At 34.6% G+C, this 14,493-nt stretch overlaps 1 protein-coding gene across 1 annotated transcript in view; it reads left to right on the forward strand.

The window, feature by feature from the left end:
* The first annotated feature begins 656 nt into the window (after window positions 1–656).
* LOC148941695 (putative pseudouridine-5'-phosphatase) overlaps window positions 657–14,493 on the forward strand; it is a 28,142-nt gene continuing 14,305 nt past the window's right edge. The window contains exons 1-2 of the mRNA XM_089104227.1: window positions 657–705; window positions 11,338–11,444. Of these exons, the coding sequence (XP_088960353.1) occupies window positions 657–705; window positions 11,338–11,444 (156 nt within the window). The remainder of the gene's footprint in view (window positions 706–11,337; window positions 11,445–14,493) is intronic.

The following is a 14,493-nucleotide window of genomic DNA, read 5'->3' on the forward strand; positions in this document are numbered from 1 at the left end:
CCCCCCAGAATCCGGGGGCAAGTGCTGTGAAATGTGTCATGGGGGCATAAAAGGTTTTATGGAAGGGATTGTCGTATGAACTTCTGAGGGGCTTATTCGATTGTAAATCATAATTTTTAGAGGGAAACTATCCCCCCCCAAGGCCCTTTTCCCCAAAAGTTTCAAATGAAAATTTTGAGATACCTATTTTGTTCAAAATAGCTTAAAGATCAGATACCCAAAACTCCGGGGTCGACACATCCCCCCAAAGCCCGGGGGCAAGTGTTGCCCCCGGCTATGCCCTGAGGGTATATAAGGTTGTATGAAGGGGTGGTCGTATAAACTTCAGAGATGGCTCGTTTGATTGGAAATTCAACGTTACAGTTACCTTCTTAAGTGAGCAAAAGTGATCGTAGAATATCTACCTCTCCCACACCTTTTTCCCCAAATACATCCAATATAAATTGTGAGATAGCCATTTTGTTCCAAATAGACCAAAATCCAAATTATCATAAATTAGGGGTTGAGAAATCTTCCTTAGCCCCCGGGGCAAGGAATTTAACTGATGTAAGTTGCCCATTATTAAAATATAAGGTTCTGTGGAAGGGATGGTCGTATTAACTTAGGAGGGGGCTTATTCGATCGGAAATTGAAATTTCTTTTTTTAAGAGTCAAAAATGATCAATGGCCATCTAGCCCGTGCCCCACTTTCTCAAAGAGCATCAGGTAAAAATTTAGAGATAGCCATATTGTTCAAAACAGTTCAAAGGCCAAATAACTATGTCTGGGGGACTTCTTCCCCTAGCCCCGGGGAAATGGCTCTGAGTTATGGAACTTGATTATTGTTACTTTGATATTTTGTTTACTTTGATACTTGGATTTTGTGAGTTCCGTGGAAACTTCGATTTACGGTGCAAGGGCTGTAAGTTGTGCAAGTTGCTTATTGTTACTTTGATACTTCGTTTACTTTGATACCTTGTTAACTTTGATCCTTTCTTTACTTTGATACTTTGGTACTTTGATATTGTTACTTTGATACTAGTTTTGATACTTTGATGAAAGTTAGATGTTGAAAAAAATCTTATTTTGAAATAATGAGTTTTTTTTTTAATTTGAAACTTTTTGCAATAAAAAAAACAACAAAAATTAATTAAATAAACTTTCCGAAAGTTTTTTCCCCCAATTCATTCCGAAAGAATTGGGGTTATGTAGTTCTAATGAAAGGTGTTTTGACTATAAACAAGAGTATGGCCACTTCCTGTTTCCCAAACGGTAAAACTATTTAGGCCGACTAGGCTCTGCGGCTTTCACTACTCCCGAAGTTTTCGAGATTTCCCCGAAAATCTGGCAAAAACGGAGCGGCAAAAACGCTTGAGCCTAGAGGCGTCAAAGCTTTAAACGAGACCTGGTGTAACAATTCTTGAGCTGGTGAGCTTTCAGCAATTAATATCATTATATATCCAATATTCAGTTTGATGTATTAGTTCTTACCAAAACTATTAATTTACTTTGGAATAAAAAAATATTTTGAACTACGGAATTTTGAAAAACTTGAAACTTTGGCAATCAAAAACAAAAAGAAATTCATTCAAAAAAAATTTCTGAAAAAGAAGTTTTCTAAAGAAAAGTAAAGGACATATTAAACTTAAGGTCAGAAGAAATAGAAAGCTACAATAACTCAAACTCAACACGACCAGAAATTACTATTAAAAAATAAAATAAACCCAAAACAACCGTTTTAACCCAAAATCATCGCAGGCAAACATACAACAGGTACTAATATAAATGAATAAATGAATCTCAAAACGAGTAGAGCTTAAGTTGAATATGCAAATCAAGCCTAAAACGAAAAAAAACATTTTCTATTGAGGCATAAATGAAACCCAAAACGAACGGAAATTAAATAAACAATTATAGCAAGCAAACAAACAATAGTTACTAATTTAAATGAGTAAATAAATCTTAAGAGGAGTGAAACTAAAATTGTATTAGCAAGTGCAGCTTGAACCGAACAAAAATCTCTACAAAGAGGAGTTTGGGTTTCGCCTCCTTCTTTCGCTGTAAAAGTCTAAAAACTACTGTGTTTTTGGCACTCTACTGAAAACGAAATGTATTTCAAATATTTTCTTTTACACTTATTACAACATTGAAAATAAACACAACAATTACACTAAAATTATAATTTGAACTGATGAGCTTTCAGCAATTAATATCATTATGTGTCATATATTTTGTTTGATTTTATTAGTTCTTTCCAAAACAAATGCAATTTCCAACCAGACGCGAGTTTGGACGCTGTCCACATTCACTACGGCAGATGTACAAGGCCAGTTTTGTCAATAGTGCTCTACTACCAAAAAACCACATCGTCAATGTTTCTTTTTCCAATTGTTGCAGCGATGAAAAGAAAATCTTGAAGTGATGATCATTCTTGATCTTTCAACAATGATCATTCTTGATGATCTTTCAACAATTAATAGCATTACATATAACAAATATTCAGTTTGATTTTATTTGTACTTTTTAAGACTGTTCAAAACACATATAGTTTTCAGTGACGCAGTTAGTCTTAGACTTTTACAGTGAAAGAAGAAGGCAAAACCTAAACTCTTCTTTGTAGAGATTTTTGTTCGTTAAAAGATGTGTTTGCATATTCAATATAAGTTTCACTCGTCTTAAAATTTATTTACTCATCATGGTTGCAGCGCTAGCTGCAGCCTAGTCAAGAGTGAACAACGCCCCATAGTAACCAAATGTTAAAAACACGATTTGAAAAAAACTGCCTAGTGAAAAAAATGCCATCTGACACTGACTCAGGAATGGTAACTATTATTTCGGTTCATCTTAAAAGTAAAAATTGATTGCGAAAAGAAATTTATAGTGAGTTCGAAAAAAAGCCTGAGATCCCTCGAAAATGACGTCAGATCAAAATGGAAAATTTAAAATTGTAATCAGCATGGTCGAAACCTTGTTCAGGCAAATTACAGTCCCCCTCCTTGAACAAAAAGGAACATCACTTTTTTTGCATTGGCAGCACTGATCTGTCTCCCTTTTTTCTTTTTTTTTCAGCTTTTTTTTTCAATCCTTTTTTCAGCAGAACATCATAGAGAGATGCTTAATGGCTCATTTAAAAGCAATTTTTTTATATCTACCTGCTTTTTGTAAATTCCGCAGTCTGCAGGTGTCACATGGCTCTAAAATGGCACTTATTGTGCCATTTCTCAAGGGGTGGCTCTAGCAGGTGACCAGAATATCGTAGACAGATTTTCTTATTGCTCATATAAAATATATTGCTCATATCTACGTTCTTCCTATAAATTTCACCATCTGCAAGTTCCAAATCGTAGCCTAGTAAAATCGGCACTGTTGGTGTCGAATCTCAAGTGGAAATGCTGATACTAATGGGCTAGCAGAACTTTTAAGAGGTATATTTCATGGTTCATTCGAAAGCTATTGCTCATTTTCACGTACTTTTAATCAATTCTACCATTCGTATTGGCGATATAACACTGAAAACAACGCTTTTGGTGCCACTTCTTAAGGGGAAAGGATCTGAAGTACAAAACAAGTACTGTTGAAATAGTTATGTTCCAGAACCCTTAACCAGAAGTTTACAAGAACCCCTCCTGTACACTCCCCCACCAAGCCCTCTTAGTAAGTTTCATAAATTGTTTGCTCACCAGTAAGATAATGCAACGTTAGCAGGTCACCACTTCATAGTAGATACTAGCTTAATGGCTCAATTATAAGCTGTTTCTTATTTTTACTTGTTCTTTACGAATTCTACCCTTTATTAGATTTCACAGATGTCAATGTTAGCTAGTTTCAGGGGAAAATTTGCAATGCACTCTTTATCATGGTTGAAACATTAGCCACAACCTAGTAAAGAGCGAACCACAGCCAATAGTAAATAAATGTTAAAAAATGTTAAAACGGTGTTTTCTTTTCTTCTTTTTTTCCAGGCCTAGCGGGTTACTAGAACATCATAGAGAGATTCTTAAGAGCTCATTCAAAAACTGTTTCTCATATGTACGCGGTTTATATAAATTCCGCCATCTGCAAATGGCATATGGCTAACAGAACATCGTAGATAGATTTTTGATAGATCATATAAAAAAAATATTGCTCAAATCTACGTTCTTCCTATAAATTCCACCATCTGCAAGTTTCAAATCGCATTAAAAACGACACGTTTGATGCCATCTCTTAAGTGGAAAAGCTGGGGCTAGTGTGCTACCAGAACTTTTTTAGAATCATGTTTAATAGTTCATTTGAATACTTTTGCTCACATCTACGTGCTTTTTATCAATTCTACCATCCGTAAGTGAGATATAGCAGTGGCAACAACAATTTTGGTGCCACTTCTTCGGTTGAAAATCTTGAAAGTACAAAACAATATTATTGTAATAATTACGGTCCAAAACCCTTAACTGGACGTTTGCAAGAACACCTTCCGCATGTTCCTCATCCAGGCCCCCTTAATAAGCTAAGCAATTCAAGTCCTAGAAACACCAATATATTAAATTAGATTATTAGAGGCGTTGTTCTGTTAGTATTGCACTGGAGTTTAAATTAGATTATCATGCGTTCGATTCCTGCTTGGATTTTTTTTTCAATCATAGTTTTCCCCTTCTTATGACTACTTTTCAGATAATTCACTAATTTTGCAAATGTGATGCACTCATTTTTTAAAGCATATCCCGGGAAGGTTCATTTTAAACCTGTTACTCATATCTACGTGCTTTTTATCAAGCTCTTTCGGTGCCACTTCTTAAGTGGAAGAGTTTGGAGCCATAAAACTGTACCATTGCAATAATTAGGGTTCAAAGCCGTTAATTGGAGGCTTATAAGAACCCCTTACGTATACTCCCCCTCCAAGTCCCCTTAGTAAGTTTCAAAAATCATATACTAATCTTACAAATAAAAGATTATTGCGAAAACAAAGTAACTAAAACTAAAAAATTTTCAACTAAAAATCTACCAAAAATTAAGCTTGATTGATCAACAGTTTTGTCTTGAACCTTCAAACTTCACTCTGCGATGAAGCCTTTGTGCTAGTTCTAACGGCGGTGATTGAGGGGAAGAGACGTCTTTTCTAGAGTCTTTTTTGCGGTATTTTCTACAGGTATCTTATCTCCCCTAGATGGGTGATGATCAGAACTTATATTAAAAAATTAGTTTTCATCTGAAACTAAGGAGTGACATTAAAATTAAAATGAACAGAAATTATTCCGTATAAATAAAAAAAAAAGATCATTGCGGCGTTGTTTCTACATCAAATCTTAATAAAAAGAAGCAAATATTAATTTAAAAAAAAGTTTTCCGAGGGAAGTAAAGAGCGAAATTCAAACTAAAAACGGACGAAAATTATTTTTTCACAGCCTATCTAACATATATCAATAAAACAAGTACAAATAAACCGACTAATCATGTTTTCGTATGTTTCTAGGACTATAGAAAACTAGCGCTTTACTGAAAACAAATAATAATATAGGAGTTTTGGTATAGTTAAAGAAAAACCAGTTAAGCAAATTTTTATGGAATAAAAATTGAGTATTTTAGGATTGTTGCTTTATTTTTTTTTTTGTTTAATTTGGTATCACTTCTGCGCGTAAGCTTAGAAACTTGTTTCCATACGAGTTTAGGATTATTTCGGACAGAATAAGATATATCATATAAATGTCGTTTTTTCATTTTTCAACGACCTTACAGAATACACGTTTTGTAGAGTAAAATGCAAAAGAGTAAATACGAAAGTCAAAAATGGAAATCTATAGCGTAAAATATCTGCAAAATAAAAAAAAAGGTTTTCCACGAGAATTTCTATAGTTGGCTACTATATAATAGTAATAGCTTTTATTGCTCTAAAAGCCCTAGGTTCATGACATTATAAGATGAAAAATTTTATTTTAGTTAATTCACACTGCATAAATGAAAACATGACACATATCATGAGATTTATTTATGTGCTCCATTGTTAGCCTGAAAAACTTTCCTAACCTTTCAACACTCATTGCTCACTATACTCACCAGCAAGGACCCATCCAGGATTTTTTTTTTTAGGTAGGGGGGGGGGGCTTACAAAAAACTTGAAAAAAATTTCAGATGCACTTCAAACAATAAACAAAACGCTTCAAATACAAATAATAAACATTTAATATGTTTAAATGTTAATTATTTGTACTTTATTTATTTACTAAATTAAATAAATTTATTATTAAATAAAACTAGTAATAGTGTTAATAAAAATCAATTAGTATTAAATAATACCATTATTAAGTAACATTTCTTAAGTAACATTATTATTGAATAACATTTATTAAACATATTAATGCATTATTTGTTGTGCATTAAATGTTTATATGCATTTTTGTTACGCTTTTATGAGTAGGGCAAACATTTTTGAGGAGGGGGGGGGGTTCAAAACCTGCAGCCTCCCTGGATGCGGCCTTGCTCACCAGTCATTATTCATCAAATCTAGACTCTCCGTACACCAGATTTCGTAACTCAATTCTTCTTACTCACAAGACATATGACCCACACTCATTCAAATCTCTAAATCTCTTAAATATTTCCTCCTCCCAAATATTCACCTCCTCCGAAAGTATTTTATCAATTCAATTAGCCCTAAATTTAGTAATATACTTTAGCTTCTCCTTTATAAAACTCACGTACAAAATTCCTCTTTACCTCATGTCTCCTTTACCGCTGCAAAGAGGCACCGAGAACCATAGACTTGCCACAGTCCAAAATCTTGTAAAATCTTCTTTGCCTAGTGCGGCCATGAGCAAGGACTCATCTCTTAAGAGCTTACATTACAGATACTAGATTATTCCTAAAAATCTCCTTCTGTATCTCAATATTTCTGATATCCCTTACCTGGCTCCTTAAAATTAATCCACAAAATTTAGCACACCCCGCCCATCTTTGTCCTATATACCTACTAAACAATTAACCCTTTGCTTAAAATGCCTTAGAATTTGGACCACTCTGTGTTCCACTTGATTGGCGCTGCTTCCTGAACACAAAGACTACTGTATTACCAAAATTAAAATCAAGGTTCTTTCTTAATAAATGTTCCTGCAGTAAATTTAATAATTCCTATAAGTTCTAACCTGAATCTGCAACTAAACCTATGTTATCTGCGAAAAGGAGCAGGTATATCCTGTGGTAACATTGGGAGTCTCGTCCCTTCCATAAGCTTGTCCGAATTACTTAAATACATACTAAACAGCTTCCACAATAGGGCACATCCCTGTTTCACCCCTGTTATGCATTGTACTATTCTTGACAAATTCTCACCAACCCTAACTTCTAATTTAGTTCCTCTTTTTCTTTCTACTGGAGTGACCACATTAACTATTGGAAGACCAACCTTGGATATATATCCGGGTTCCAGCAGTAGCTAGCAATCTAGTAAGAGACGATCACGTCCAATGTTAAGAAATATAATAGCGCATAACTCCTAAAAATAGACTCAGGTCAAAACAAAAACTACACTATTAGAACCGCCTTGTCCAAAACCCCTATATAGTAACTTTCTGTTCCTTGGTTTGAATAACAAGGGTAATATATGGGCTTGAAAATCAAGAAAAGTAGCAGCTACTACAGCCTTCTGCCTAAACAGCATCTTTTTTTCTTCTTTCTGTTTCACAGATAGCTTGGCACTGTAACATCGTAGAGACTTGTTCAATGGCTCATTTTAAAGAAAATTACTAGATCTAGTGCCATTTGTAAATATTTTTTTTTAATTCCAAATAGAATCAATTTTTCCACTAACAACTGCATTTTTATGGCCAATTTTGATGAATGACGTCATAATCGTAGTTAGTAACCATATGTGAAGTAATAAGTGAATGCAATATTTATACGCACTTACATTTTGACAAGATAATGTAAGACACACATAATGGATCGATATAGTTTATTATAAATGGGGAATATGGAAATTTCAACGGATATAGCTGAAACCTAGTAAAGAAAAAACTATTGCGTATAGTGACTAAAAATAAGATAATACAAGCATCTTTTGAAATGTTGCTTATCTGGGGTATGGTGCCATACTGAGGATCGTGTCTTACTATTCCAACTAAGAAAAACCCATATTCTTTTTCCTGTTTGTAATCCGGGTTTCTAAAAAAAAAGAGCAATACCATAGTTAGTTTCATATATCAATAAGAAGCAATGACTGCATTATAAAATGCACCTTCCGAGACCACAAACGTTGCATATAACCGACCTTTCGTGAACTTCCTATACTTAGCTACAAGAACTTGTAGCGTAAAATGTGATGTACAGTATCATAACCTTCTGTGAAACAAGCCTGAACCTTATGAAGCACTTCTCAAATACAATAATTTTTAACCCACTATCTACTGTCTTATAAAACAGTTATGCTAAACTATCAACTAAATGAATCACTCGATAATTATGATGGTCACTCATCTCCTTTTTAGTATAATGGGTCTATTATCATCCACAATGTCCACTTCTGCAGCCAGATCCTTCAACTGTTGACTCGATTTGAAGTAAATATGCTATTCCATGTTTTCGTATTGATGTTAGTATACCAATTGGATGAGATACTGATATTCTTTTCATCTTTTTCAACAACGTACGTACTTCATTTGGATTTACATGATAAAATAAGCCTTGATCTGTTTTTTGCACATCAGGGGTTGTTCTGTTATGTTCTTGATGTCTACTCCCTCTCTGCTTCTATTCTAAATACTTGGCCACGAAAGTGATGGATGGTAAAACTCTTCCTTATACGGTCGTCTTGCTCCCTTAACTATCTGCTATAACGATTTTATCCTCACTGATGAACAGCCTTACCATTTCTTTTTTACTTTCCCTCTCTTTCTCCACTTTATTTGTCTTCACCAACTGTTTGTATTCTTTATGTAGTCTAAGGCATTGTATCAGTCAATCTTCCTCTTTGAACTGTCCGAGTTCTGTATATTAATCCGAAATGCTTCAACTATCTCTCTTTTTTAAAGCTAAGCATTCCTCATTTAAAAAATTCCTCAGCTCTTTTCCCTCTTCTTCTTTTCCGTCTCTTAAAGCTTACTATCCTCCTCATTGAACACAGATTATCAATATCTTAATCTATTTCTCCCCACAGTGCATTTCATTACATTTTTCCAAGTGTTTTTCTATATTTTCTTCACTAATAACCTTAAGAAATCTTTCTTCATCTATATACCTCCCCCCCCCAAGTTTCTTACATACTATTATTTCTAACGGTACTTTAATTGCCCCATTTTCTTACCCCACCACTTCCACAGCCCTGGAACTCACAAACAATAGGAAAAGACACAAATCACCCAAAATAGAATCTACTACACTTGAGACATTACCCTAGAATAATCTAAATTTTATCTATACTCTCAAATGTTCCCCCTTGAAATATAATCTGCAAAAAATATAATCTACTACACTTGAGGCACCCTAGAAACATTTACATTCATCCACATTTCATCTATCCCCATTAATTTTTCGCCTTGAAATATAATCTACCCAAAATATAATCTTTACCCCTGAGGCAATACCCTAGAAATATGTAAGTTCACCCACTTTTTATCTATCCTCGCCAATATTTCCCCTTGAAACCACATGAAGAAAGATATACCCAGTTTTTCACTCACTTACTTTTGTGAGTGGGTTCACCGACTTTTTTTTTTACGAACAAAGATATATCTTTCATCATAAGCTTCAATCCTGCGAATAATTTCTGACTTCGATTCCAACTGCACAATCCTATAAGAAAATCACTCTTTAGTAGCACTGAAACTCCACAATAAATCCGATTATTTCCACTTTTATTCTTACGTCATGCTTCATCCACACGAAGTCCAAAAAATATTGCTTTGTTTATGAAATTCTCATTGCAACTAATAAGAACTTTCGTATGGGATCATATTTTTTTTTTTTGGCTTTTATAAATAATTTTGGGCATAAGAAATTCATAGGTTCTATGAGGTAAAACAAAATTTATTAGACGAATTTGTTAGTGGGATTGTTTTCATTTTCTAAGCTTTTATTTCTGAACTCTCAGATATCTTATGTTGACTACCAGTTCATCCAGGGCCAGCACAACCTATCCTAGTCCTAGTCGTCCTAGGCAAGATATTTTTTTACGCCGCCCCCCCCCCCTGCACAATCAGATTTTTTATTTCCATTTTATCCCTCAATTGAACCCTTACCCAAAACCACCACTTCTTATTCATTTTTTTGGCACTTAACGAGACTTACATTAATTTACAAACACAATCACAAATTACATAATGTAAATACAAGCAATATAAAGAATACTTAACAAGAAAAATCTAACCTGTTTGGCTGCTAGTACAACCATAATTATGATAGGTAATTAAAAGCGAAACCCTTAGTGTTAGAGTATTTATTTCGTTAGGTACATAATGGGAACTTATCAAAGAAAACCGATAATTCTGAAGAAGAGATGACTTTACTTCTATAAGTTTTCATAGATTATAGGGAAAAGTAAAAACTGAAAAGTTGACAGAAAGAAGGTTTATAGTTCACAATTCAATTTTTCTTAATTTAATCATTGTGAAAGAAGTCACCAGTTCGTTCAAATTGATGTCTTTTGCCAACTCTTGTTCAACTGGTAGAGTGGCTAGTCCTTGAAGCCTTTCTTGCGTCATAGTGGATCGAATATAAGTTTGAATTAATTTTAATTTTAAAAAACTACTCTCACCACTAGTAACAGACTAAGGCAGAGTCAGCAAAATCCGTGAAGGCTCTGGCAAATTTGGGGCACAAACTTTAAGGCAATTGCTTAAGATGAAGTTTAGGACATATTCTGGATTTGTGTTCTTAGGTACTCTCCTAGCAATGGCCTGAACTTCATTGCAAAGTTTGTGGCCTTCAATATCTTTGGCCTCATTGTTTGAGAGGAAATGTTGTAAATTCATACAATCGTCCATCAAGGACTTTGTTGTTCCGGCATTTACCTTGGATATGTCTTAGAGAAATCCGAATATAGAAGTAATCTCTTTCAAGTGTTGAAATCTTTCATCCAGAGAAGAAATCGCAGTATTGAGAATGGCAAAATGGAAATTGACTTTGAAGTGTTCTTGAGGGGATACCAAAGGTTCATCATCCGCTTCGTAATCAAACTGAATGTTCAGCTCCTCTGCCATTCCTCTGGCGTCAACTACAATACTTCCAAAGCCATCGTCGCAACGTAACCTTTGGAAGAACAATTTAGTTTTGCTTGTAACTGTCAAATTGTTTGGATTGTAACTGCTTACTTGTTATGTTGATTTCAAAAAATACACTGTGTCAAAAAACTACGTTTACAACAAAATTGTATTTTTCAATGTTTTTTTCCAGACCTAAAGCTTGCACTCGCGAGTCATTACCTGTTGACCCATTTAAAGAGTGATCTTCATAAATGTCCATTAAAGCGTTATGAACATTACCCAGTTGATATCGAAGAGGTAGGAGAGTATCTATTCAATTTTCCCATCTGGTTTCACTAAGGGGCTTGAGCGTTAAGTTAGTTACATGTTTTTTAAAAGTATTCCGACGTTGTGTTGAAGCAGAAAAATAAACATAAATTTCTTGAACCAAAGCTAAAAACTTCGTAGCCTTCAAGGTCACGCGACTACTCTGAGAGTACGCGGAGGCATCCGTGCCCCCTCCCTGCTTCCCAATTCCTGTATATAGCACAGTACCAACCCGCGCCTCTTAACCTCCCTCAGCAAATAACCGACACTGTCGAGTGTAGTCTGTCAATCACGTCTCTCATATAGTATGAATCAGTAAGTTGACCTGTAAACCGTAAATCAAGCTAATATTCATAAAGTTTTATTCTCAAATACTTTTTTTTTCTAATTTTCTATTTTTGCCGCCCTCCCCAGGTTGCCACCCTAGGCGGCCGACTACTTTGCCTAGTAGACGCGCCGCAGCTGAATTCATATATTCTCATTGATAACGATTGGCAAAATCATGCATGATTGGTTAGGCGGAGCAAACTTTGTCGTACAGTCGTGCCTTTTTAAATTGAATATGGGAGAGTTTAAAAAAGGGGCGGACTTCATTCTTAAAAACACCATTTGAAGTAGGTCAAATGTAACGTAAGGGAGAATAATGATATATAGGATATCTACTCTACGGTTCGAAGTGAGACAAATTACAATAATAGTGTTTTTTGACTAAAATGGTAAAAAAAACTCTGGAGAATAATATAATAAAACTCCAAAAAACCTTGAAACGCTCTAAGAACGCACATAGGCTCAAATTTTAGCCAAAGAATAGTAAATAAATGTTTTTGCTTTGAATGAATTTTAAAAGGCCCTGTACTGTGTTTTGGGAATCGCTGAGAACAAATGTCAGCTTTAATTTTTCTTTAGGCCTAAAATTCATCCAAAAAAGACAATAAACCCAAATTTTATTGAAAAAGTTTGGAAAATTATTTTTCTCCAAAAATGTTAGGAATGTCTTTTCTTAGCCTATCGTGCTTGCTGAATAATACAAAATTCTGGCAAGAAAGGTCTCAGGACCTCGAATTCAAGTAGCCTAAACATCGTAGGCAGCCCAAAATTTGGACAAAATTCCGAATTTCTTTAAAAGAAAGGATGATTGCGCCCTACTAAACTGGAAATATGAACAGGCCAGGATTTACCAATAGGTCGACTATATCCGGGCCTAGGGAGGAAGAGTACTAGAGGGAGCAATAAATTATCACTGAGTGATTTTATCTTAAAAAAAACTGAACCGATGTGATTTATCGTCAAAATACCAGCTGCACTCCATCGCGGCGCAAATCACGCCTCATAAATCACGAAGTATGCAAGTGAGCTATTAAGTTTTTTTTCCGACGACCTTGAGCCCATGATTGTAGATGAATGCTTACATTTAAAAACCCTCTGGGTACAAAATACTGATAAAGAAAAAAAAAACATGACTAACTGACGTTAGCAAAGTTTTGTGTCATTTTCATGCAGTTGACATCTATCCAGACATTAGCATTGCATTAAGAATGGTTCTTAGTATGCCTGCCATAAACTGCACAGGAGAAAGATCCTTCACCACCATTCTTCGGGTGAAGAACTATTTAGGATCTTCAATCAGCCACGTCAGATTGACGTCATTATCCCTGCTCACTATTGAGTTCAGAGATGCCCTAAGATGACATCTTAGGCACCTTCACACGTCAAAAAAAAAGTAAGGAGAGACACTGTATCGGTTGGCTTTGAAGATAAATAGTCCTTCTTACATTAAATGTATAATGCGTGCATGTATTTATGTGTTGCTATACCAATGGATTAAACTTATTTCCAATACCTCGTTTGGAAGAATAGGAAGATAGTCTGCAAACAAAGATTAGAATATTAGAAGCTACAGTGATGACAGTGGTCAAATATGGCTCTGAAGAATAAGCGCTCCAAAAAGCAGATGAAAACTTTGCTAGATGTTTTACAGAAAAATTGCTTGTGGATTGTTCTGGGTACCCGGCTGACTAACCGTATTTCAAACAGTAGGCCGTACGAAAAATGTGGATGAATATCGCTTTCTAGGGCTATAATGAAAGAAAGGTTGAGGTGGCTAGGGCACGTTGTGCAGATGAAGGATGACAGAACGGAGGCTTTGAATAGGTTGGGATGGAGGAGGAGCATGCGTAGCTGTATTTGCCTCAGATGGCTTGGTGCTGCGGTGAGCTGTTAAGAGTAGTAGTAGTAGCAATACCTCGTTGGTTTATTTAATTTACCCAATACCGGTAACATACAAATATTTGATTCACAAATTATTATCAAAAGTGATATTATTTTGCGATAAAATGAAAATTGTCATTATAAAGATTATTTTCTTAAAGAAAATTCCCCCTTCCCCCTATGGTATGACTACGAAGCGTCAAAAACGCTTGGGCCTACGAGTGTCAAAGCTTTAAAGCTGGCCCTGCATGTGAGACAAGAAAATCAAGTGCAAACGTTCGTCGAATCCAATTTCTGCCATATAACCAGTCTTAAGTTTTTGAGAAAAGTGGCGGTGTGATTTGCTCATCGTCTCAGTGAGCAGGAATTCAGAAATAATAATTTAAAAGAAATCTGTAATTCGAGAATACTGAATCCTCAATTCATGGGTATGTTGTTCCCCTGTTTTTATATTATCTGGAAATATATACTAGGGAAACTTTTAAATCAAATGATGGATTTGTCCATCGTTTGATAGACATTTTCGCTCTTAATTGACCATGGATATATATATATATATATATATATATATATATATATATATATATATATATATATATATATATATATATATATATATATATATATATATATATATATATATATATATATATATATATATATATATATATATATATATATATATATATATATATATATATATATATATATATATATATATATATATATATATATATATATATATATATATATAAGTAGTAACTTAGGTGCTGATCCGGAGGGGACAAGGAAGGGGACAAGATAGTGCTGATCCGGAAGGGACAAGATAAAC

This window comes from Artemia sp. Qi Xiang Cuo, chromosome 18 (genome assembly GCF_049724085.1).
Source record: "Artemia sp. Qi Xiang Cuo chromosome 18, ASM4972408v1, whole genome shotgun sequence".
NCBI classification, from domain to species: Eukaryota; Metazoa; Arthropoda; class Branchiopoda; order Anostraca; family Artemiidae; genus Artemia; species Artemia sp. Qi Xiang Cuo.